The sequence below is a fragment of the Python bivittatus genome, unplaced genomic scaffold (assembly GCF_059951505.1).
Source record: "Python bivittatus isolate LINGU-HERP-01145 unplaced genomic scaffold, Pbiv_v1 ctg000610_np1212, whole genome shotgun sequence".
Classification (NCBI taxonomy): Eukaryota; Metazoa; Chordata; class Lepidosauria; order Squamata; family Pythonidae; genus Python; species Python bivittatus.
In genome coordinates, this window is record NW_028277088.1 from 939305 (window position 1) to 965944 (window position 26640).

Below are 26640 nucleotides of genomic sequence, written 5' to 3' on the forward strand. Positions count from 1 at the left end.
CCTTGCCAGGTCTGACCTGCAGCATTCAAGCCACGTCCAGCATCAAGGACGCACGCTGATAAAATCAACCCTGGTCCGCTTCCAGTCTTCGGAACTGCATCTGTGTCCAGCCCACGTGGAGCCATCTTCTTCCTCTGCTACAACAGCTCTCTGTCTCTCACAGACATGCACACACACCTTACTGCCGCTTGGTTTTGGCTTGTGGGAACCCAGTCCATTCTGGTTTATTCAGTAACGCGTGGTGGACTGAACCCTGGCTTAATATAATGCACACACCAGGTCTGTAGCCCTAAAAGCGGCTAATTTGTTTGAATTGCCTGGTACAAAGGACTCCAGGAATGCTACAGTTACCCTCTCTCTGGGACCAGTCTGTCCCACTGAGGGCGACGGTGGGAAAAAATGGAGGACACGGGGCTACGGATGACATCTTGAGCTCCAGCAGGGAAAGCAGGGTGCCGTTCTAACAAATAACTAGATTTGGAGGATAAGATGGACTCCAATCCTCCATATTGAGCAGGACACTACTTTAAAGCATCTTTACCAGGGGGCGGCAGGCTTTGGCTGAACACAAGGCTCTGATGCTGGGAGAGGTGGAGGGAAGAGAAGAAGAGGACGACCAGCAGCCAGGGGGAGGGACTCGGTTACGGTGGCGATGGGGGCACCTTTGGAAGAGCTGAAGGACCAATTTAGGGACAGAAGCTCCTGGAAAATGTCTGTCTATGTGGTCGCTCAGAGTTGACACCACGTTGGTGGCACCTTAATCAATCCATTTTCTGAAGTCATCTAATTAAATGAACCATAAGCTAAGTAAATAGGTTAGCACGCTAAACCACCAAAGCTCTAACCTGGTTAACATCAATCAAGCTGAGCACGTCAAGCAAAGTACTTATTTATTTATTTATTTATTTATTTATTTATTAATCACCCTTATATGGCTGCCCACCTCATGAAAAGTGACTCTGGCTGACATACAAGACTTGTTAAGTCTTGACTTGGTTAAGGGCGTTGGTGATGAGCCCTGTATCTAAGCCCTCATTCAAATGTAGACGCCTTTCATCTCTCCTTAAAAGGTTGGTCTGATCACAACTTAACAGGACTGAAAGAGGGCCCTGGTACAACTTCCCCATGCTGTGCGTTTGATGGAACAAGTCTGGCTTCGCGTACCCAGGAGAGATCCAGCTTGAGCCATGCTAGCTCCAAAGCGTCGCCATCTGGCCCACAAAGCTGTTCTTGCCTCTTCTTGCATCAGACTGTCAGCTCAAGGTTTCTTCCTCTGCAGGTTCGCTCCAGCATTCTGAAACTTGGCTGTCAACTCATTTGCAAGCTACAAGAGATGGTTGATTTCTCAGCAGGCAAAACTCCCCTGGGGCAGATGCAACTTCCACCACATGGGTAGGGAAGGTGCCTTTGGGTGCTCAGCCGCTGTGGTTCCCTCACCCCATTTGGTTAGAGAGGATTTTCACAGCAGCTCCAAGGTTAGCGTCAAGAGATATGGCGCACAGTTAGAATCTTGTGGATCCTCTGTTTCAACTGACATAGTGCCAAAAAAACCTCTCCGCTTGCAAAACATTATGCAACAATGCAGGAGAAGCCCTGGTGGCATGAATAGGGGGCTCACCGTCTGTCACACAGATCCATAACTACTGCAGCTTCAGCACTTCTGCTAAATTTGAACTCTGAAGACTTAGTTCTGGCAAATTCCTGTAATCCTTCTCTTTAAGGAAAGGCATCATTCTAAATCTTGGAGTTGCAAGAAATTCTGCTGAGGTTTCCACCAAATGGGATCCCAGAGGCACCACGGTGTGGACATCTTCTTCAACACCTTGAATTATAAACTCTCTAAATGCTACAACAGGCTACTAAGCTTCCCACCTTGGTTAAAGCTAACCAAGCTTAGCAAGATGTGTGAAGGTGGCCACTGTGTGCCTGTTTTAAAATGCCAAACTTGTAAGCCAAAGAGATCACGGTATTTTCTATCAGGGTTCCATGAAGCTCACAGATGTTCCACCAGCTTTCCCACACGGCCACCATCCCATTCATTGAGCTAGCTGGGAATGATGGGAGTCTAAACCAGTAAGAAGTGGGTCCCTGTTCAGCTCTCCATAACTCTGAGATCTTGGATGGATCAATCAAATAGTTCATCTGGTGCAGGACTGAGAAATCTGTGATCATTGACAACGCAGATCCCGTAATTTTTGATTATACAGGCTAAGGCAGATAAGACTTGGACTCCATCTGAAGAGGCTGATATTCCCTTCAGGACTGAACCCCAGAAGTTGGCCAGATGCTTCAAGGCAGCCCATAATATGTCAAGATCCACCACAGAAGGCAGTGCCAACGTCCCACACCGCAGTCGATTTCAGTTTCGCCCCTTCACCTCTGTGAATTCATCCAGTCCTTACATAAGTTCTTCCATGAGAAAGATCCACTTAAATTTCTTAATTACACCAGTAAGTCCCAGAGCTAAGCTAACAGCACAGGGTGGAGCTGGGGCTCAGGAAATGACCCAAGCGCTGCCATTTTCAGCAGGAGCACAAAATAACCAAGAGCGCTCCCAAGACAGACGCCACAAACAGAAAACATGCCTTTAAAATCTGCAGCTGATTCCATCTGGCATCTCAAACCACCTGACCGACCAGGAACCCCACAAAGGGAGGACACGGAGCCCGTGTGCAGCACAAGTGAATATACCGTTTATTGAGCAATAGCATCATCAGTTTGGATAGTTGGGACTAATTCTTTGCAGTCCTAACAAACAACAGCTGTATTGGATATGGGCAACTGTGCATCTATACAGAAAGGGGGACAGAGGCTGGGGGGGCACCAACCAGTCACTACATGGTCAGCTCCTGTAAGACAGAATGGAAATAAGAGAACCATCAGGCCTAGGAAGGAGATAGGTGCATCCATGCCCATTGCCTGAAAACAGCCCTCCACACATTAATTGAGCCTTCTGGATGGAGGAGCACAGACTGAACTATTATCACCCCCACAGAACCTTGAGAGCAATAGCTTTGAGTGGGTCCAATGTTCAAGAACATCCACAGGTCAGGGTTGAGCTGTCAGTTTTCTGGTGTTCTCTGGTTATTTTCCTCCAGATGTTTCATTAACACATATAATGGTATGTGAGAAAGACCTTGAGAAACGGGGCAAAGAGATGCTGCCTAGGGAGTGGTCAGATAAGAGGGGGCATGGCCCGCAGCTGCATAATGGGCAGAGAAAGAGGCTCAGAAGGGACCGCCCCAACTTCTCAAGCTATAAAGGAGACGGGGGAAGATTTGTACTTTCAGACTTGCAAGATTCTGTTAATGTAGCCATACAATAAAGTAGAATTAGCTCCTCTGGTCATGTTTCCTGTCTGGTCTACCTGGGAAGGCTGACACCAGGCTAGGTAACATCATCAGTGCAGGGGAGAGTAGACAGCCAGCAAACTCCACTCTTCCATGCACTGATGTTACTTAGCCTGATAAATATCTGCAGGAAAACAACAAGGCTCAGAGAATACCAGGAACTCAACTCTTCAGTGGAGTTAGTTCACGTGTTAGTCAATATATTTGACACATAATGGGCTAAATCGGGTATCCTACAGACATGTTGGATGACACTCATAGGATTTGACCCCAAATCCTCTCGGTTATGACTAGAGCACATTTATCAGGACAAAGCAAACAAGCAATAAAAGAGGAAAGCCTGCACAGGTCTCCTCTTTCATCAAAGGCCTCCAGTGGATAGATTCCTCTTCCTCTTTGTCCTCAAACACTCACCATTATGGCATTGACAATATCATTATTGTTGTGCCGGAGGGCTCGCACGGCTTTGGGACGGGACACGTTGGCCTGAGCCATGACCAACTCAATATCTCTCACCTCCAGACCCGTTTCATCAACCTGGCGAAGAAGAAGAAGAAGAAGAAGAAGAAATAATGGTGCGAGGTTCAAGCAGACCTACCTCACATACAGATCATTTCTCCAACGTTTTGCTGGTGTTCCAAGAACCTGGAGCTAGCTTTGAGAAGCCATCAATTTGCAACCAGATTACTCCCACGAGATGGACTTGTGGCTCAGAAAACATCAGCACGAAAGACCCCAAAGAAAGAAAGTTCAGGTGCTGGATCCTGAACGCATCATCATTTTTGACAGTTCAGCTTATTTGACATAAAGGGATAGGCCCAAAGAATCAGTGGTTGCTTACTGGGGAGACACATTGGCCCTTGCACTGATACACCAATTTGCACTTTGAAAGGAGAATGGATTCCACACATCAATCCAGCAAATGCTTCCACACACCGTATTTTTCAAAACGGTCCAAGGAACAGATGCTGGTAGATGAGCAAACCAACTCCCCCAGCCCAACACCTTCCAGAAATTTAGCAGTGTAGTCCCTACACATCTGAGAGATGCTGAGCCACGGTGTCTAGGTTGGGGGTACAATCCAATATGGAAAACAGTCTATTCTCCTTTTTATAGAGTATGGAGGAGAGAGGATAGGCTCACTGTTCTGGGGCAGAGCAAAGACATTCCACGCAGGAAGACCCCTGGACAGAACTGGGATCAATGGGTCTACTTATCTCCTGGATATCCCAATTTGTACTTGAAGAGGACAGCATGAAGAGCTCCAATATTCTCATTCATCTTGGCCTTCCTCTTTCCCACTGCCTTCCCCACGCAGATCCAGAATTATAACTCACACCATCCCTAGCCCCAGTGCTGGCTGGAAAAGGTTGCCATCTTGCTCTCTTCCCACTTCCAAGTGCCTTCACTCGCCTTACATCCCTTACCTCCTCCTCTTCCTCACTCTCCTCCTTGATGGTGAGGGTGGGGGCTGTTTCTGTGATCAAGGGCGAGTGCTCCACAGGAACTTTGAACTTCTCTGCTGCAGCTTTGTGTACCTGTTGCGAGAGGTCTTCGATCTGCAGGAGGGGCACGGGAGGAAAGTCAGCTCGTCTCCTGCCACTCTGAATGGGGAGAAACTGGCCAAACTCACGCCCTGTCCATTTCCAGGATGTGCCCAAGAAAAGACCTCCAACAACTCCAGCGCCTGACAAAGGTCTCCTTGCCCCTTCCATACTCTACAAGGAAGCTGGATCCTACAACCAGGAATGTGAGAGCGGCCCCCAAACCTCAATTTTAAATCAGATTTCCCCAACTTAGCCCCCGGCTGAAATGTAAAGAAGAAAATCCATTGGCCTCTTGGGTTAAGAAATACAGAACAACTAAAATATATAATAACATTAAAAATAAAAGAAGAGTCTCAACAGCTTTCCAGTTATTGTTTTCTCTTGTTGGGCACTGGAAAAAGGACAATGGCAGACAGAAGCTAAGAAGCCTTGGCAAGATGAGGCTCAATCCTGTGAGGAAAACTTAAATTAATAGGCCAGCTTGCCTGGTATTTTCCTGCTGGGTGGAATATTTTCCTTATAACATCTGCTGCCCATCAGAGAGGAAAATTGTGCTCCTCCACATCTGGAAGGCATCAGATTGGGGAAACCCAGTTCTGGATGGCAGCTTCTCCCCCTTACAATTTGGGCTATAGCCTTGAAGGAGATCTCTCCTCCTTCCAACCATTCATCTCACTATAATTTTAGAAAGACAGACTGACACCCTCCTGTGGTATAATACCATCATCCTAGTGTGGAGGCCATGTTGGCTCAGAAATTCTGGGACCTGCCGTCCTACCACATCTGGAGGTTGGGAAGACTGCCCTGCAGCAACGTTTCAGTCAAGCTCCTTGCTCGTTCCTCTTCCCAGCTCACCTTGGCTTCTCCAAAGACAATGTAGATGTCCGAGGCAGGGCTTTTGAAGACATCTGGCTTCGTTATCACAAACAAAATATTCTTGGATTTGCGGATGGTGATCCTGGTGACACCATGGATTTGCCGCAGACCCAGCTTGGACATGGCCTGGGAACGAAGAAGACGACAACCCCCGGTTAGCACCATTTCAACTAATTCACAGTAATGCAGTGGGGATGGAACCACAGGCATAAAGCAAAGGAAGGCAAAAAGAAAGCAGTCCCTCTGGTAGGCCATGTGGTGAACCAATGAGCTGCATGAAGAATGAGGAGGAGGAGGAGGAGGAGGAGGAACCACCACTACTTTGTATCACAGAATGATAGAGTTGGCAAGGCCCACTGAGGTCTTGAAGTCCAACCCCTTGCTGCATAGAATGCCATCTTGATTTATGGTCTTCTTTAAAATATGATGGACCATGGACTACGGAAAGTCCTATTCACCACAGAGGCTGCCAGTATGAACAAAACAAAGAGCCAATTCTTCCTACCCCTGAGAGAACTCACGTATCTAGAATGGTACATAATCTCAGTCCAGATCCAAAGAAAGTGGAAGCCACTTCAGAAATTTATGCCCCAGAATTTGGGGCTGATCTAAGGGGATCTGGGGCATTTAGCAATATCTTGGAAGATGTCTTCCACAATCAACAGAAGACTTCCACCTTGCCAATCCTATGAGGCAGATCAGATCAGGAAAGCGACTTCACAGGAAAACTGTTAAGTCTTTATTTATTAAGATAGGCTACAGCAGTGTTTCCAACCTTGGCAATGTTAAGATATGTTAACTTCAATTCCCAGAATTCCCCATCCAGCATGCTAGGAGTTGAAGTTCACACATCTTAATATTGCTGAAGTTGGGAAACACTGAGCTATAGCAACAGAATCTTGCAAGTCTGCCTGTGTTTTCCCTTCCTACCCCAGAGAATGTCCTTGGATAAAAGGCTGGAAGGTCGGCGGCAACCACTGAAGCCAGTAATGCTCCCAAAGACCCACCCAACACCTTCCTTCTTTTCTAGGTTTTTCCCAAGACATCAATAGCCCTGAACGTCAGTGTAACTTTCATCCTGACTGTGTTGGCACCAGGCACTTAGCCGTCATGGTTTCCTTCCTTAATCCAATCACCAGGACATGCACAATACACTGAATTGCATTTTTGACTATGTGCTGCTATTGGGAAGGGCACCCCATTCCTCCCTTAAGAGCTCCTGGGGATCCTGGTACCTGACCCATCTAAGGGAATGACAATACACAGGGGAAAAGGAGAGATTAGCCAATAATTTCTGCCCGGCAGTCAATGCAGACCCAAGATGGTCCTCTGTATCATCCTCCAGGCCCTGGTGAGTGGGCTACCAAGATCCTTGGTAGTGAGTTGGGGTGTCTGGTGAATCCCATCTTCAAGCAAACTACCTTTTAAGGGAAATTCACACTTTCAATGCTGCTCTTAAAAAGCTTGGGTGGAGAATACTGGGACTATCCATATCAGTGCAAGGCTGATATGGAGGAAAAGTCTTGACCTCATTAGTTTGCACAAACGAGGGTGCAAGATCCAGGCATGTTCCCCTCTATTCCCCCCCCCCCGGCAATCCAGAGTAAAGTGTTCCACGGCCACAGACGCTCAGCCTCCAGATCTGTCCCCTGCTTTTAGGAATAAAGGGGTGACTTCCTCCCCCCCCACCTACCCAAAATTACAAACAGGAATCCTATGGAATGAGGTCAAACTGGAGAGCCTCTGCAGAAAAGGTTTTTTGTTCTATAATTTCGCAATCAGTTTATACAATATTTATGGATATCTCATAAAACTAAGTAAAAAATGTTCTTGTTAGACAAAGGATACTAATTCTGTTAAGTGCATCATCATTCATGATTTTATTCGTTTTGGCTTGATTTCATCCTGCATTTTTATATAAATGGTTTATGATCTTGTCACTTTTGTTTAAAAACTTCCCATAAAGGCACGAGAGAACATTTCTGAGCGTTATGGAGCTGAAGCACTGCTTAGTTGCAGCTGGAACGGACCCACCGAAACCAGTAAAACTCAAATCCTAGTGTTTGGAGGGGCTTTTCTCCCAGTAGGACTAAGGCTGGGCCCACCATCCTAATTAAGCCACAGATGGTTCGATCCATTGCTACTGGGGCTTCTGAAACATAACCACAGTTTAAGATTGGTGGCCGAATTCACCCACATCATAAAAAGCAAGGGCAGGAATTGTTACAAGGAATTAATGTGCAACCTTTTCTCAAGTCAGACAACTAGATGCCTTACTGGAGGCCGTGACTGTATTGCTTTCAATGGGAGGGCGGTGCCTGCGTTGTCCAGATGCTCTTGGCAAGAGTTAAGTGTTGTGCGCAGGTAATCAACACGGCAGATAATCTCTGCCAACAGAAGCCTCCTGAGATATCCGCAGATGTATCAACCCACCTAATGTTCCCTCCTATGGGCATTCCTGGGCCTTGGCAGGCTACTGGCAGAATTGGCATCTCATGGGAAAGTCAAGATTCTCCAGACTCACCTTTCGAGCCTTCTTCTCGCTCCGGCTCTGCTTGGCCTTGCTAATGGACTCTTCGCCAGTCCCCAGGGAATGCGTCAGTTGTGCCTGGAAAAAGCAGATCCACTCACTAAGCCAACACCAAGTGGACCTCTTTTGATGAAAGAGCATTTACGTGGAAGGCACCCTAAGTCCTCTTAACTCCTGGAAAGACCGTCTCGGCTGGACTTCTGCCATCAGGGAGCACTTTTAAGAGGCCCTTTGAGAGTGCCCAAATAAAGTCTTTCTTCTTTGCAACCCTGGGCTGGGCTGTGTAAAAGCCACAGCTGAGGGCTCTTGTTTTGCTCAAGGCTTTGGGTTGAAACAGATGCCAAACCAAGGGAGGCACCGTAGAAAATATGCAGAATTGCCTTAAAGACGTAACGAAAGCAGCAGCATAACAGGCTTAGAACGAAAATGGGGGGAAAGGTGATGAAAAATCCTAACTCACCTCCAGGGACGCTGCCTACGTATCACCACTTCTCCCTCAGCCCTTCTAGGACTTTGGACAGATGTTCCTCAAGGTTATTTTTTATTTATTTACAGCATGTATATGGCTGCCCATCAAAGAAGGCAACTTACAACAAACCCTAACAACATCAGTCAATAGATACTCATAGTGGGCCACGTGGATCACATTCATACCCTCTCCTGATGGGGGACTTTATTCATTCCAGCCCCAACACCCAGGAAAGTAACCAAGTTTTTAAAGCCTTTCTAAAGGCCAGGAGGGTTGGGGCCAGCTGAGTATTGGAGGGAAATAATTCCAATGGGAAGGCACCGCTACTAAGAAGGTGTCCCCTGCCTTGAAGAAAAGAGGAAGCCCCTTTCCTGTCCCCCCAGGTCAAAGGCCTGCCAGGAGCCACTGCTGAAAAAGTTGTTGGAGCCAGAACAGAAACTAAAATTTACTTTTCACTGTAATTAAACACAGTTAATGTTCACCTTCCATATATTTCACAACCCCCCTCCACTTCTGTTCCATTAAAAATTACACTTTGGTGAGGTCACTGGAAGCTGCAGGGAGTCTCGCTATCTCTAAGGGAGTGTTTCCCAACCTCGGCAACTTTAAGATGTGTGGACTTCAGCTCCCAGAATTCCCCAGCCAGCAAGGCTGGCTGGGGAATTCTGGGAGCTGAAGTCCACACATCTTAAAGTTGCCGAGGTTGGGAAACACTGCTTTAGGGCAACAGGCAAACTCTTCCATGGAGAAGAGTAAGGATGGAAATGGGTCCTGCCAGATCCATTTTCCCCAACATGCAGAGCTCCCAAATCTGGGCTGTAATAACCCAGATGACCTCCAGATGGCAGCAAAGGCATCAGAAGGCTGGCTGAGGAATTCTGGGAGTTGAAGTCCACACTTCTTAAAGCTGCCACATTTGGAAAGCACAGTTCTAGGGTTTTGTCTGAAAGTACCACACCTGTGCTGTCTGAGCTGTCCGTGGTACTGGAATGTTTGGCTCCTCCAATTCAGGTATCGACCCTTCGTTGCTTTCCGAATCGTTAGAAGATCCTGAAAAAGAGGCAGTGGCTGAAAACAGAGAGCACACAACACAGGTTTTAGGCTATTACATTTTCTCGACGGCACATAGCACAGGTTTTGGGCCCTGGACTGCTGCAGCCAACTTATTTATTTTCTCCTAAGGCTGAAATAATTTCAAGGCTGTTTCCAGGCATGAAAAGATGAAAAGCCTCCTTAGAAACCAAGCATGGGAAAGTTTGTCATCTTTTCAGAAAGCCAGACGTGGTTGTTGAAATGTCTGGGCAAAGAGGAGGCTTAGCTGGACATCTCAGTGGAGTTGAGCAGGGCTGGCCCCAGGCAGGCCATCTTGGGGAGGGTCTTCCCCAAGGGGGAGAGCGGAAATGCACAGAGCCTTCGCTCCTGTCCATTGCCAAGAAAGTAGATATTTGGGAAAGGACTGTGATTCCTTGTATGGCTTTATGGGCACCTCATGACAAGCTACTATGTGCAGGGCAAGCCCTCAGTTGCACTACACGGGAACTTCCCTGCAAAAAGGACTCATCAGACCTTTTTGGCGCATGAGGGAAGAGGCTGAGTTCACACAAGGCCCAAAGCCAAAACAAATCCAGCCTCACAATGGCCTGTCATGTTAAATGAACGTAGCCACTGTGGTCTGTGGCTTAGAAAGTTGGGTTGAACCCATCAGTTATGGCTTATCGAATAAGCCGTGGCTTAATGCATGGCACACAGAGGACTACACGTAACAGGCTGTTTCTGAATATGGGCATTATTATCCATATATTCCTGAGAATACTGGCTGGGAATTCTGGGATTTGTAGTCCCAGCGATTTGGAGGGGGTCTGATTGATGAAAACTAGCCTCATCCAATTCCCCCTGGACATGTGGATTAACATGCATAAGCAGAGACAACCCACAGGGCTCATAAGACCACACCAGGGCATCCGTGGATTGCGTGTCAAGATGACTGCTGCAACCGTACGACTGAAGCCCCCTCCCACTTCTTTTGCATGCTTCACAACTGGCAGGAGTTCCACTGTGTGGCTGCCACCTCGACTCTTCCAATGAGCCCCCAGTCTAGGCGAACGTTCCTAAAATGCCGACTAGGCCTTCAACACCAGCCAGCACAAGGTCTCTATTCGGAGATGGGGCAACTGCTCCAACCGACTTCCGCAGCCCAAGCCGAGATCCATATTCATAGTGACCCTCCTGCCCACGTTAGGGAAGGCTGATGGGGGCCAGTGTTTACTCTGTTCACAATGGTTGCCCGTGCCCTCGCCCAGAGCATTCCTTCGCCAGCCTGCTGCTACCCAGGGCTGGCTCGCCAGCTTGTGCATTTCTGGATGACCGGTAGTTCTCTGGAAACGCAGCTGCTGTCTTGGTGCAGGGCGGGGTGGGGAATAAAAGGCTTCGGAGCGCTCTCTGCGCCACTTAAGTGCCAACCTGGGGACCCTGCTTTCTCAGGGGCAGCCCTTAGAAACCTCCCTTCAGCAGCAGCTCAGAGAGGAAGCCTTCTCAGGGAGTGGGGCAGAAGATGTCAGCAGAGCAATGAGGGAAAGCTGGGCCTGGTAGGCCCACATGGCTAGCATGGCACTGCAGCCCGTGTACTCCTTCCCAACCTGGTGGCCCCAGGGGAAAGGGGCAGCGCCTGGAACTAAGTCAGGCCCATTTAGGGCTCACCAAATATGCATCAGTCTCCTTCCTTCCTTCCTTCCTTCCTTCCTTCCTTCCCCCCTCCCCCTCCCCCTCCCCCTCCCCCTCCCCTTCCTTCCTTCCTTCCTTCCTTCCTTCCTTCCTTCCTTCCTTCCTTCCTTCCTTCCTTCCTTCCTTCCTTCCTTCCCTTTTCTCACTGCATATTTTATGAACACCGGACACAACACTTCCTTGTAGTATATGCAGAAAGCAAATGAACCCAGCGCACATCTTGAAAAATGTGCAGACGAAAGGAAAGAAGCCACCTTCCTTCCTTTTCACGGGCTTCTTGCCATCCCAAGTAGGAACGGTGATCCGGCATATCTGCCCAGCTCCAGCTGAGGCAAGGCTGCTCTCAGGTTCACACAATGGCCACACCCTGCGCCAAGTGTGGCTTAGAAGGGGTTGCTGCACCTAAGCACCACGGTTCATAAATCCTGGTTGATGATGTAGAAGGATACGGGGCCCTCTGAGGCGTGGTCAACCATGGTGAAAGCACACTACTGCTCAACTGCAAGTGTGCAAACAAGAAAGACATCAAGGGTGCCCAGGGGGTCAACAAAATCAAGTTGACGGCCATAACCGCACAACTGAAACCCTATTGTGGAATAGACGTTAAAAAGGGTGGGACTTCAATGGCATGGCCATGGCTGCCATTTTGACTTTCCTGACTCTCCCTGTGGACATCCCTGAAAGACACACCAAAGATCCGACTGTTTTAATTAGTATCTAAGACAACATTGTCCCAAACACAGACAATTCTCTTTCCCACCGTCTTCCCTCACAAGAAGATGGCTTCCATTCCCAGATACGGCTGCCCCTTTTCAGAAGCCCATTGGAAGAAAACTACTTCGATGCTCCCCCTTCCCCAAATTGTCAGTGGGACACATCCAGTCCCTTGGAGATAACTGACAAGCAGAGAAGAAAAAGAACGGAATGGATTCCCACTATAAATTGAGCCAGGAAGTGGTCGGCTTGACATCTATTGCATCATCCTAGCCTTTGTGGTCTACCAACCAGGATTTATAGCTTAACCATATGTTGGTTTGTGACTAACACTGATTTGCTTTGATTTATAGCTTAACATAGGATGTGAAGGCAGGTGGTTTGGAAATTGCTATCTACCACTTCATGTGTCACAGGCATTTAGCCCACTGGGGTTCATTCAACTAGCCATGGTGAAGCACCAAGCTAAGAGGAACATGGCTTGCACCATCTCCACCCAATGTCAACAGGGTTGTTACCTTTATGGTTGGTGTCTGGGACCCTCTTCCCCACCAACGGCTTCTTCTCTTCCAAAAGCATCATGCCCGCCGCCTCGCCTAGCGTCTCCAGCTCCCTCTCTTCGCTTGAACTTGACTCCAGTGGGAGGGAGCCCCGGCCGGCTCGCTTCTCCCGGGCAGACACCAAGTCCTTGGCTCGGGAGTCTCTGTTGCCAGGCAACTGGTTCCGCCCTCGGGCATCTTTGCTGCTGGGGAGTTGGTTGGGCTGGCAGGGCCCTGGAGACCTGGCACTCTCGAGGGCTGGAAAAAGAGAAGGCTCAGGGGTGGGACTGCAGACCGTTCCCTCCTCCCATTGATTGGCATTTTCCCAAGTTCTTGGATGGGTTCACACACACCACAATACACAAGCTTTTCTGGGTTTGAGCATTCAGGCCCTCCAAATGTGACACGGAGACTAAATCTTATGCAATTTACGTAATCTGTCCTTGAGATCTCGCCTACATACACTGAATAGGCAATCTTACCATATTTTGGCTTTTTAAAATAATTAAGCATTAACTCAGCTTGGGGATTCTACAGGCCACCTTCTCCGTGGAGATAGACATTTTTGTATCCACATCTGTGCTAAGCCAACACGTGGTTTGCAGGGCTCCTGACTTTGCAACTCCATCCAGTGGTAGCTTGCTCACTAAACCACGGCTTAGTATAGTGTGTGAACCCAGGAGCTGCATTTCATAGACATTAGCATCCTTTGCCAGTCTCCGCACAAGCAGAATTGCTGGAGGAGAACAAATCAGATGGATAAGAAAAGAGGGAGAATGAAACAGTGCTTCTGCTGAACACTGTGATGTTGTTGCCATGTTGTGGGAGAACAGCAGGCCATGGAAGTCGAGCTGGGGCATTATGTACCCAGGTGAACTGCCTTGGACAAGATGCAGGACCAAACCAGTAGCACAAACGATGCCATTTCCTGTGGGCTAATATGTTGGGGGCCCTAATGAAACTTAATTCTAAGTTGCCTTGAGATTTTGACATCAGTGCAGCTAAGCCAATGGTGGCCTAAGTAACCATGGAAGTTTGAATGGTCTTCTTGAAACCTGGGAAAAAGAATGGTGATTTGCAAATCTGCCCTCTCTTCCTTCATCCGAAAAACAGGCAGTCGCCTCCCCAGGACATCAAGAGGTGGCTAGCAAGAGGATTAAGGAATTCCCACCCAAGGAACCTAGAGACAAGTTGGGTGCTAAAGTAAGCATATCCAGTCCCAAGATTCCTGTGGCAATCCCTTTTCTCTCTCAATAAATCTGGTTAAAGAAGTCTCCAAAACTGTTTTATGGATTTCTTGGAAGAGAGATAGCCCAGATTTGCAGTACATACTTAGGAATCAAGTTCTCCAGGGTGATCAATACCTCAATATTGATTCCCAAAGTCTGGAGAATCTGACTCCTAAATATGTTGCCTTTTTGTTGCAAATGGCAGCTAAGAGTTTCACAGCAGCACACAGTACAGGCGCACCAGGGATGTTCTGTTCCATGTGATGATACTGAAGCTGCACACTCAAGGTCTGTTGCCCGTCTTGGCAACTGTGCCCCTAGAGGGGATACGACAGTACTGCTTTGGTGTGCACAGATCTAGCAGCTTGTCCCCAGTATTTAATTGTTTGATAGGAAGAAAACAGGGAAAAGAAGATCTTACCTTCCACAGGAGGTTTTGGGGGATCCTGCAGGAGGAGAGTCTCTTTGGAAGGAATGTGTTCCACACAAGGACTTGTAGTCAAAGGAATGAGCTGCGAGGTAGCTGCTGGGCCTTGGACAGGACCCTCTGGGGGAGGTGAAGGTGGCAGCGTCAAGGGCAAAAGAGGAGGCACTTCTGGGAACTCAGGTCTTGGGGAAGGAGGCAGGGAGACAGGAGCCTCCTCTGGGGCAGGGGGTGGGGGTTGCTCTGGAGGACAAGCAAGAGTCTCTTGTGACGATGTTCCAACTGAACGGGAAGCCTGCAACAGGGGAATAGGAGAATCCAGAGGCAACAAGGCATCTTCAGAAGGGGACAGTACCATGCTTTCAGTGAGAAGACTCTCTGTCCTTGGATGGGTCATCTCCAATTCTGTATCCTCCAGTTCTAACACCTCTAGAACTTCCATGGTTTTCTCTTCTGCCATACTATTGGCGTCTAGCCTTGGAAGCTCTTCTGGCAGGCCCTGAGTAGGGCTTCCATCAATGACATCAGCCTCATCTTCCCCAGGTGTAGAGACAACATCTTCCATGGCAGGCTGGGCTGCTCTGTTTGGTGCAGAAATTTGCAACTGAGGGTCCTCCATCTCTGTCCCCTCTGAAATGGGAAAAACCTTTTCTGTTCCACCCTCCTCCATCTCGGCCTGGTCTTCAGCTTTGGCTTCCTTGCAAGACTGCCAGGATTGTTCATAATCAGCAGCCTCCTCCCCAAGAATCATTGGGCTTTCAGGTTCTTCAGAATATTTTGGTTCTAATACTTCTGTTATGTGCTCTCCACAGATGCTCTCCAAGACATTTTCCTTCAGGCTACCAAGAAGGCTCTGTGCTTCTGCTACAAGGAGGCTACTTATGAGATGTGCAGCCTCCACTCTTCGGTCCTCCAAGTTCCCAAAAGAGCCTTGCAGCATGCTGGTTACCTGTTGCTGGTCTGCAAGAACGCTAGCAGATACTGAGGTTCCAACATCAGTTTGAAACAAGGCACCAGATGGTTCGAGCTGGCTAGGGGTGGTTGGTGAGCTCTCTGGGGTGAAAGTTTCAGAACTGGCCGTGGCCACATCCCTGTCAATGCTTCCCAAATATTCTGCAGCATCAGCCTGCTCCATCTCTAAATTTCTACTGGAAAGGCTATGCTGAGTTTCATGAAGCTCACTCAAATATATCTTGTCTTCAGAAGCAAAGAAGAGCTGTTGATGGTTCCTAAGTTCAGGTGACACATCTCTTTGTGCCACAGCATGCCGTGGGGTGGCCATAGGTGGCTGAGCAAGAGCACTGTAATGCAGACACACAGCCATGCTCTGCTGGGAAGATTCCTCTGCTGGAGAGCAATTCAGTGGGGCAGCCAAGGATTCAGACTCAACGTTTTCAACCTCAACCATCAGATGCTCCAACTCTGCAGTCACTGCCTCCAGTTCTTGTGGAGGGTGACTCTCCTCCACAACTATGCCTTGACTACCCCATGTTTGCTCAGGAGTCATAAACTCTTCTCTTCCAGAATCTGGAGTTGGAGCCAAGACAGTGGTTTCATTGGAGACATCCTCAGTTGCTGTCAAGAAGCTGGAATCCATATGAGAGTAGGATGGGGAATCCTCCAACACTTCTGGAGGAAGGAGGGTGGCGTCCAAATCTTTTTCCTGCAAAGTGTGCCCAGTTTCCAAAATAGGAAGGAGACCCTGAAGGAGGGCTTGAGCAAAAGTCTTCTTCTGAACTTGTGGATGTTTCTCAGGTAGGTCATCAGCAGTATTACTGGAGAGTGTTTGGTCTATTTTTTCTGCTGGAAGAATGTCCGGGGCAGCCTCAACTGCCCCAGAGTCGGTGTCTAGAAGATGGAAATCCTTCACATCAAGTGGAGACTCAGTTGATTCCCCACATTCTCTATTGCTTTGAGCTGCAGTTCCCTGTTGAATAACCAACTCATCATCTCTGGGCACCAATGGGGGCTCCAGGGTCACCATACCCCCAATTTGCGGCCATTCAGTGGACTCTTTTCTATCTTCTGAGTCAGGATAGCCAACTTGCTCAATCATTTCGCCCATCTCTTCTTGGTGACCCATTATTTCTTCAGAGGTTGCAAACAAGGCTGGGTCATCAGTTGTGTTTATGTTGTCCATGAAATCCTCAACTTCCTCCTCCTGTAGCACATTCATGTTATTGTCTTTCAGACTAGAATGCTGGATTGCTAAATTGTGAGTATCTACTTGCTGCGTTACTAGGATTTCTGATTCTAACTGCTCCGTGGCATCAGCTGTTAAGCAGCTGGATTCCAGCTGGTCCCCCACCTCAACAGCATCTTCTACTGATGGGATTTCAGCAATGAAGTCTGCTTTGCTGCATTCTTCACTCTCAAGTTCTGATGCATCTTCTTCAGATGGAGTTTCCCAACTCTGGTCAGCATCACCCTCCTCAGATAGCCCTTGGCGGTGCTCCTCTAACTCTTCCACCACATTCTGTGAGTTGTCATCTGTTTCAGTTAACTCTTCCCTGGACAGATCCAGAAGGTCCTTAGCTTTATCTAGGTTTTCCTCGGAAGTTTCATCAGCATGGCTGCCCATTTCTACCTGCGCTGGCATAGGGTAGTGTTCGCTCTCCTGAGTCTCTCTCCCATTGACAGTTCCAGCTTCGCCAGTCTCCAAGCATAGTTCAGAAAGATTGGGAGTTGTGGTGTCATCTACCACTGCTGCCTCTTCGTTGGAAAAGTGTCCTATCTCCGGATCTGTTGAACTATTCTGTGTTCCACATAAACTCCAGCTCTGCAATTCAGCTGCTTCCTCAACTTCTGGGTGGAACAGAGAAGATTCTTGAGGCAATGGTGCTCCTGCCTCTAGAAGGACCTCGTTGTCTGCGGCAAGTATGTTTTCCGGTGTGCTGCTTAGTGCCAAGAGAGAATGAGAATCAGATTTTGCCTCAGAAAATGTCACCATCACACGATCCTCGTTGTTGTTCATCTGGTCAAGAGATGAAGCTTCCTCAAGCTCATCCTCTGAGTCCAAACAGGCAATGAGGCTGTCCTCTGTTGTCTCGGTATCTGCTCGGATCACTTCAGGCTGTTCTAAAATGGCCACCTCAGATTCAAGGAGCGACACAAATGGCACCTCCTTCTCCGAAGAAGTATCCAGCATCTCACCATCGCCCTGCTCCGGTTCTGCTGAGCTTCTGCCAGTGGCACCATCTTGGTCAAGGAGCTCTAGCAGCCGTTTCTCAGACTCTTTTAGCCGGGCGCCAATGTCAAAGGCGGATGAGTCATTGACATCCATGGCTTCCAGATCTTCAAACTGAACTGGGCATGCTTTGGGATTCCATTCCAGGGGGATGACAGACCCTGCGCAAACCTGGCCTATCCATTCTTCAGCTAAGTGACCCACTGACAGAGATACTTCTGCAGCATTGGTCAATGGAGGCTGGTTATCCAGTTCTTCATCTGTATCAAAGCAGGCAATCAGACACTCTCCACAATCAGAAACACCGGACTCCGGGTTGGTTGGCTGGACATCTTGGTGAGGCAGGTGTTCTGGAGAGACATGGGTGGGGACCATTTCCTTAAGAGGCTCTTCTTCTTTTTCATACTGACTTGTGGGACTTAAGTCTTCAGAAGCAACTGCAGAGTCCTGCTCCAGCAGAGACTCCTGTTCTTGGCCCGTGTGAGAAATACTGCTGCTCCTTGAGGAACCACCTGGGCTCTCTAACTCTGGCCTACCTTGCAGCCTGGAGACAGCTGTTGCCTCAAAGGAGCTTGGAGATTTCATTGGGTCCTCCTGGGTCATCCCTTCCTCTTCAGGCTTACCCTGGAAGCTGTCCTTTTCCTCTGGCCCTCCCTCAGTCTGCAGATGTTGTTCCCCTGTTGCAGGAACAGCATCTTCATCCGTGTTGTAAGCATCTGAGGACGTCTCCATCTCGCTCTCGCTGCCCAGATGGGATGGTCCGCTCTCCAGATCTTCCTTGGAAGATACGGCTGTATCGGTGACCACAGCATATTGCTCCGCACTGTACGGCTGCCCACCATCCTCTCCGTCATAGGAGGCAGAGTCAGAGGACTGTGAGGTGTCATCCTGGTAAGCGAAGGACTCGTCCGCTCCTTCATTGATGGAGGTTTCTGAGAGAGAGTGCAGGAAGGACACGGATGTGCTGTCGTCGTCCTCCACGCCGTAGAGGGCATCGTTTTCCACCACTTCTCCCTGCGGGAAGAGAGTGATCTCCATGGACTCTGCCTCAAAAAGGAGGCTACCGTGGAATGGGAGAAGCAAAGCTGATATCATCTGATCGCTCTCGGCACTCTCCACACCGTCGTCTGGGGAGGAAGCAGGTGGCTCCCTCTGCACCCCGCCAGGTGCGCCCGCCTCAGAGGGGCTCACTCCAAACACACCTCGGAGCTCAGAGGGAGGCCCAGACATGGCACCAAGGGGACAAGCCAAGGGGCAGGCTTCCGACCCTACAGCTACTTCTTCTGCTTTGTACGAAGGCAAACCCTCCACCGTGAAACGCTCGTGGTCCTCCAAAGCGCTGAAGCTGAGGTCGGCTTCATCCTCCGAATCGTCGCCATTGGGGGGCCAAGAGGGATAGGCCTGCTCCAACTTCTGAGGGAGGGGCTTCAAGGGGGTCATCTCGCAGTCCCTGTCTTCCTCCTCCTCCTCCTCCTCCTCCGGAGTGACCTGCTCCTCATCCTCGCCTCCGCTGTCATCCTCTGCAGGAAACGAAGAGGGAACGAAGGGGCTGGGAGAGAGCGCTGAGAAAGCCACCTCTCCCTCCAACACGAGAGGAGGGCAGGACTCCCCAGAGGGTTTGGGTTCCCCTTCAGGAAGCTCTAGCTCCGATAGAGCCTCACTGTCAGCGGTTGGGGCCTCCATAGCTTCCGACTCGGCTAAGAGATTGGGGGAGCAGGACGGGGAGGTGCTCGCTGTGCCTGAGGAGGTCCAACTGCCTCCCTCAGCCGTGATGTAGGACCCCGAAGGCGAGGTGGGTGGGGAGCAGAGGCCTTCACTGTCCAGGTCGTTCTGCTCCTCGCTCAGGCTGTCTTTAGAGAAAGGGGGCTGCCTAAGGTGGGAAAACGCAGTCTGGATAGGGGTGGACGGAGCCGTGAAGTAAAGCTCGGGGTCTAGGCCACAGCGGTGCTCGGCCAGCTCCGCAGGAAGGTCTTTGGCGAGTGTGGGAGACGGGGAAGGCACGTCAGCCATTGGCTCACCCTGAGAGAGAGGGGACACTCCTGCCGCCGCCGGCTCCTGGTGCTTCAGAAGGCCCGGCGGGGACATGGACGTGCAGGCATGGCGGTTACCGAAGTCTCTTGCAACGGGAGTGGGGGGCGCTTCCTGGAGCCCCTCAAGAGCATCCAAGGCTTGATCTTCCGTGTCGCTCGTCTCCTCGCTGGAGCCGGCCTCCGAGACACCGGGCTCGGGCGGCCCGGGGCTGTCCTGTGCAGCCGCCCCTGCGGCATCGTCTGCCCCTCCGAGGCAGCGGGTCTCCTCCCCCATCACTATCCGGGTATCCAGAATGTCTGTCCCCGGAGACTCCCCAAGACTTTGGGGCCTCGACGTGCCAGCCTTCGGAGCCTGCTCCATCATGACCTGGCCACATTCGCTCAGCGCCACCGAGCCAGCCGTGGCGTTGCCAGCGGCCATGTCACAACTGGCCCCCTCGGGCTGCGGACGGTCTTCCTTTTTCACCGGCAGAAAGACCGGCGTGCCTTTGCCGCAAAGGGGGGGGTCCACCGGGAGGTTGGAGGGAGAGTCAGGCGTCACTGCCGGGGAAATCTGGGCTTCTCCGCCTGGAGTAGAGGAGGAAGAGATGTTCCGAGAGCCATCTGGGGGCAGAGAAAGAGGGTTGGGGAGAGCCACAAGTCAAGAGCTGTGCCTAGCAGGACAAGAACGAAGTAGTTAAGCCTCTTAAGAGCCTCTGAGACGCTTTGAACTCATTCATCTTAAAGAGACTTTAAAACCTTAAGGCTTGGAGCAACTTACCCCTGCTGACCTGGCTTTCCCCCTGCAATTCACAAGGTTGGGACAGTCAGAGGGAAAGAGAGAGAGAGAGAGAGAGAGAGAGAGAGGAAGGCTGGAAACGCCAACTGATCCTCCCCAAATCCAAATCCTAGTCTTTAGCTTCGACACTTTGCAAGCGATCCCTTCCACAGAAGGACACTTTCCAAAAAAAAAAAAGGATGGGCTTTGATCATGCAGCTGCCGTCTTGACTTTTTTGACACACAGACACCCCTGCTTTTGATGGTCCCTTTCCTTATTCATCTCTTGGAGAATACCCCAAGTGAAACAACTGAGAAGCTGGAGAGGTTTAACATTAAAAATAAATGATGATCGCGGGGCACTTCTCCCGAAAAGGAAAAGGCGTGTGGTCCAAAAGAAGACCAGAATATATGTGCTTCCAGTAAACCTTTTCCTTGAACTAATATTCATATAATTAATTATGAATCATGACCAAGCAAGGGCACATAACGTCAGGCGCACGTTGCTCTTCTGGGAGATTCCTAACTTCTGCATCCGAGCAGACCTTCTCCCTTCTCTGTGGCTGAGGACCCGTTCCATCCAGTTAGGACTAAGGTGACTGTGCCAACTCATACAATTTCTGGAGTCTATTTCAGGAGCTTCCTTCGAGTCTCCCTAATTCCTGCTTCTGCCTGCGGAATCTGCTCGCTCCATATATTTCCCTGGATCCATCAAGGTCCTACATCCCATCACCTACTCCAGCCAGAGCAAAAGCTGACCCTCTTCATCATCCCTGCCTCTGCCTCTGCCTCTCCCCACTTCGTCTCCTCTCCTGATGAGGCAGGTTCCTTAATTTGCTAGAAAGTTAGTAATATCCCACAGCACTTCAACAGCTCAGCCAGTTGCTAGCAAGGTCACACCTGGGCTATTTTTCTACGACTAGCTCCAGAGATCCCAGAATATTTGACCCGAGGGTGTTCTCTCTGCTGGCTCGCTGCACCTGGCTGATCGAGAAGAACTAAGCGGTTGGACTTTTGATGGGAGACCACAAGGAAATCTAAGGATGCCAGTTAGACTGGGAAGGAGAGAAACCAGTTGAAGGAAGGCGAGGATATGCCACTTCTGTGCTGTTGCCAAGAAAACGACAGGGATGGGCCCATGTAAGTCACCAGGAGCTGAGCTGAGCTCAGCGTGACCTTCTTTTCCACGTTTTTGATTTCAGTGTAACCGAAACAGCAAATCTATTTTGTCCTGTAAGCCTAAGTGTTTGATGTTTCATCCCAAGCTATCCATCATCGAATCCAGGCTTTTTCAACCTGCTGCTTTCCAAATATATTGGATAACAGTTCCTGTAATTCCCAACCATGGAGTCATCCAACACTTCTGGAAGATACAGTAGGTTGCAACAGTCACTGTAATTTACAATAAATCAGAAATTATTCTTCATACATAGCAACAAGCAGCAACGTGAGATCAGGGTTTAGGGACCAGCTATGAATAATGCCTCAGCTGGTGGCAGTCCCTCGCTCATCTCCAGAAGGCTAAGCAGGGTCAGGCCCGGTTAGCACTTGGATGGGGGACTGAACCCTAAACTCTACAGGGAAGGGGTACAAACACTCCAGAAGAATGGAATAGCAAACGACTTCTGACCATTACCTAGAAATGACTTAGATGCAGTCATGAAGATACCAAGAACTGTGCTTGACCCTTAGAAGGCATGACATTTCCTCCCCAAATGGGAGGTAGAACTTGGTCAACCTTGGCTGAGCTTACAGGAGACCCCACCTGTACTGGATCTAAAGGTTGACCATGTCTCTTCCTCCACAAGAGCCTTAGCCAGATTTGGGGAAGGATAAGCAAAAAAAGAGCCTTGATTCTCACCTGGATATATATCTGAGATCCTGATCCCGCTGTGGCGGGAGTGATGCCCCAGTGATGCCCAAACCCAAACTGGAAACCGTGTGGACCAAGGAAGCAGATGGTCTAAGCTTCTAACAGAAGAGAATACGTGTAGCTCAGGGTTGAACTGTCCTTGGTGTTCTCTGAGCTTGGTGATTTACTTGCAGATGTTTCGTTGCCCAGCTAGGTAAGATCTTCAAAGCTAGCATGAAGATGTTACCTAGTTGGGTAACAAAATGTCTGCAAGAAAACCACCAAGCTCAGAGAACACCAAGGACTCCACCGTCTAAGCTTCTGTGGGACTCTCCGGTCAAAGGTTCTTGGGTGGACACGTGGGACTTTCCTCACCCCTTACTCCAAAGTCCTATCAGGGAGGACCACCATGGAGCACTGGGATTAAAATGTCCCCCTGCAAAAAGTCTCAAGGATTCTCACTCCCCAACCCTCAGACGTACTGGTCTCCTTTTGCGACGGCTGTTCTATCAACTGCTGAATTTGTGCAAAGCTACAGAACTATTTCCTACTTTTAATACGGGCTGAGAAGGAGGAACACCGCCAACGTTGCCCTTGTGCAAGTGCTTGGAAGCCAAGCTGTTAATGGGGGTGGGGTGGGGTGGGGTGGGGGGCTGGCATGGAGGAGGAATCCAGCTAATGGGCCCAGCGCCTTTCTTCCTCTGCCAGCTGCTATCGATCCAGCTCGGCCCCCAGGGCCCAGATCGCAGCTTCTGAGAAACGCGAGACCGGCTAATGGCAGGCCGAGATAAAAGTCTGGTTGCTCTTCATCCCTCCCTCTGTGGCAACGCAGCTCATCTGGTGGGGGAGTTGGAGGAAAAAGCAAAGCTGCGCCCCGCTTATCCGCCAGGCGTGATGGACTGCAAATCCCAGAATCCACACTCCTGGGTGGGAATGATGGGGGCTGCAATGCTGTGCCAAAGGAGGAAAAGCTAATCTGAAGCCGAGAGAGGGGGGTGTTCTGCTGATGCTCAGACCCTCCCTCATTTACGGAGTGACACCGCCATCACCAGCTGAATGTCAGAAACCAGAGAAATGGTTCGTTTACACTTGTGGGAACCAAACCCACAGCCAGGGCTGCACGGATTTCCCCCTGCTCTTGGAACCGTTTATGCCAGCCTTCCCCAACCTGTGATGGGATGGCAATGCCCAGAATGCCCCAACCAATCTTTTGCATGGCAGGGCTGGGGGGCTGCTAATGGCTGGCCCGTGGCAGGGATGGTGAAAGTCCTAGAATTCTAGAGGTGGAAGGGGTCTTGAGGTCATCTAGTCCAGTCCCCGACTCAATGTAGCAATCCAAATTAAAACGTCCCAGACTGGGGGATTTTGGGCTTCCACTTGAACAGATGCAATGCAAGGGAAGCCCCCCCGTCATCCCTGTGGATCAGGGATTCCACAGTTGAACAACGCAGCCCATGAACTGTGGCACCATTATAACAAGATAGGGAGATAGAGAGATAGAGAGATGATAAACAGAAGATGATTGATAGATGGATAGATAGATAGATAGATAGATAGATAGATAGATAGATAGATAGATAGATAATAGGTAAAAGATGGATGGATAGATAGATGATGGATGGATAGCTTTATTACTCTAAAGCCCTGGAGTCTTGAAAGTTGAGCAGCATGTAAATACATTAACTCAGTGTTGTCCAAACTTGGCCACTTTAAGATGAGTGGACCAACTCCCAGAATTCCCCAGCCAGCATGGCTGGCTGGGGAATTCTGGGAGTTGAAGTCCACTCATCTTAAAGTGGCCAAGTTTGGACAACACTGCATTAATTTATTAATTAACTGATTGGCTTCCATATAGGTAGGCCTAAGGTATTTGGAGCATTTGTTTCCTTTTCCCATACCAGACAACCTCCATTCTGAGACTGCTTACAGAAACCTTCTTGGCAGGACCTTCTTGCTTGTGGTCCCCCACTTAGGGGGGCCCTGCTCTGGGAATGCAGAGCTCGCCCTCCAACAGAAGGATATCCAGAAGTATAGGGACAGCTTAGAGCAGTGTTTCTCAACCGCAGCCACTTTAAGATGGGTGGACTTCAATTCCCAGAATTCCCCAGCCAGCAAGCAAGGCTGAGCCGGGAACTTGCAAAGAGATCCAGGAGAAGCACGACAAACAGTTTATGGGTTTTTGCCAAGGAAACCGCACACAACATCCCCAGAAATGAAGCCCAACACCATGCTTTCCTCCGCTGGTGAAATTAACAGGGGTTATTGACGACCCAGTCACAGATGCTCAGCTCAGGGGGCGGCACCTGGCTAATTTTTGCCTGGTCAAAAAATAAAGAACGGCTGAACCTGGTTCGCCTTTGGAGGGGAGACTGTGAGGAAATCCCATGGCTGTGGGCTACTTGGGGAAGATGGGGAGTGTCCCAGAGAACACAGCCCAAGCAACCCAGCAAAGCTCAAGGGGGTCTTTTCCTGACTTATGGGCTGCCTCCAGAAGCATTGCACTACAGCTCCCATAACCCTCAGCTGGTACAGCCACTAGCGGCGGGACCTGCAATCCAACCCATCGGGAGGGCCCTGGATTTAGGGAAGGAGATCCACAGGATTTCCACCTTGATGCAGACCAACAGAAGCAATTCACGCCTCCTACTTTCCCAGGAACTTGCAGGGCCAACCAAGCTTCGTGTCTGCGCTGGCCCCTCTTTCCGTCTTCTGGGGTTCCCCAAAGGGGACTGCAGAAGCCCCTCCAGTGTTTGCGGGCTTCCCATCCAGAGCAGGTCTTGCACACCTGGGATCTGGTTGGGAAGCTGATGGTTCCCTCCCTCCCCCAACCCAAGACACTTCACAAGCGTTGCACAACAACTCCCATCATTCTCACCCAGGAAGGGAATGATGGGAGTTGCTATGCAGCACACCAAGAAGGCCCCAGATTGGGGAGAGCTGCTGAAGATGGTCCTTCACCCACCCAGGCGGGTTTTCATCTCCAGCTCTGCAGCTTCTCTGCCCCAAATGGGTGCCACTCAGTGCCAGTTTCCCTGAGTTGGTTCAGAGACCTTGCCAAGCTCTGGTTTACTGACCAAGCCAGGTTTGACCACACCCTAAGCCAGCCTTCCCCACCGTGGACACCCTCCAGATGTTCAGTTTCCCATCCCAGCACTTCCCAGCCAACACAGCCACTGCAAAGAATTCTGGGAGTCAAGTTCCACACCTCTCCCACACTGGGGTAGCTGCCCCAAGCCATGGTTTACACACCACCTGCCTGGCCAGAGAATCAAATCCATCGAACAAGCTGCAACTTGGCAACCCAGACTACTTCTCCGGGATTACTAGCTCGGTTCACCCTCCAGACCCAGCATAAAACAGCTGGGTCACCTGGGCTGGGCTGGGCTGGGCTGGGCTGGGCAAGCCGACCCATTCTGGCTTGGCGATACGAAAGCAGAGCACGCCTTTGAACCCAGAGCATTTCCCACAGAGTGCGACGGCCAAAACACACCCACCGCCTTCCACTTGAGCTCCCAATCTAACCCAGTCCTTCTTAACACACAGCAGCCTTCTCTAACCTGGCAACCCGTGCCCCAGACTCTCCCGCCCATCATCCCCGGCTTGGAGAAAGCCAACAGGGGACCTATTCCAGTGGCCTGAGAGCTTAAAGAGAGGAGCAAAGCAACCCCTCTTTTCCATGCACCCCCTCCAAACTCTGCTGCTGCTGCCTTGCCCTCCGCACCCCCCCCCAAAAAAACCCAGAGAGGCCATCTACCTTCTGCCGGGTTTTTAAAGCGATTGAGCACAGACCCCATCGTTGCCGGATGTCAAAACAGCTGCTGCAGTCCAGTGAAAGGGCTCCCTTAGACCAAAACGCTCTTCAGAAGCCCTCCCCCTGCCCCTCCAGGTGCCCCCCTTTTATCCAGGAGGGGGAAGTGGCTGCCCAGGGGCTGGGGGAAGGAGGGAGGGGTCCCAGGCCTGCAAGCCGGGAGCTGCTCTGCCTGGAGCCCTTAAAGAAACAGCAGCCCCTTTTGTAAGCCGGCCTCCGGGAACCGTGGGGGGGGGGGTCCCACGGCAGTGAGTAGCCCTACTCGCCCCAAAGCCTTAGAGACTGCCTTGGGGGAGAGGGGGGCAAGGTGGAAGGGTGGGGCGGGAGCAACAGCCCGCTGGCTAGCTTCACAGAACAAGGGGGCCACAAGCCACGATTGCAAGCCACAATGGCTGGGGCAGGCAACGCTATGCCAGCAACTGCACCAACCGGGATGTCGGAATGGGCTGGCTGGCAGAGAACCTAACCCTAAACTATCCTGAATTATAAATCTCTCTCGTCTCGGAACACCAGGGCTGATGGGACTCGGAGCTGGACGACATCGGGAAGACCCCCTGCTCTCCGCCAGAGGTAGGCGAACAGAAGCCGTGATGGTGTGCGAGAAACG

At 50.2% G+C, this 26640-nt stretch overlaps 1 protein-coding gene across 1 annotated transcript in view; it reads right to left on the reverse strand.

Annotated features, from left to right (window-relative positions):
• Nucleotides 1-2681: 2681 nt before the first annotated feature.
• LOC103065816 (uncharacterized) overlaps nt 2682-26640 on the reverse strand; it is a 34475-nt gene continuing 10516 nt past the window's right edge. Inside the window, exons 2-9 of the mRNA XM_088150510.1 lie at nt 14397-20219; nt 12726-13004; nt 9731-9822; nt 8298-8381; nt 5753-5899; nt 4778-4909; nt 3765-3887; nt 2682-2849 (exon numbers count right to left, since the gene is read on the reverse strand). Coding sequence (XP_088006636.1) covers nt 2835-2849; nt 3765-3887; nt 4778-4909; nt 5753-5899; nt 8298-8381; nt 9731-9822; nt 12726-13004; nt 14397-20219 — 6695 coding nt within the window. The 3' untranslated portion in view covers nt 2682-2834. The remainder of the gene's footprint in view (nt 2850-3764; nt 3888-4777; nt 4910-5752; nt 5900-8297; nt 8382-9730; nt 9823-12725; nt 13005-14396; nt 20220-26640) is intronic.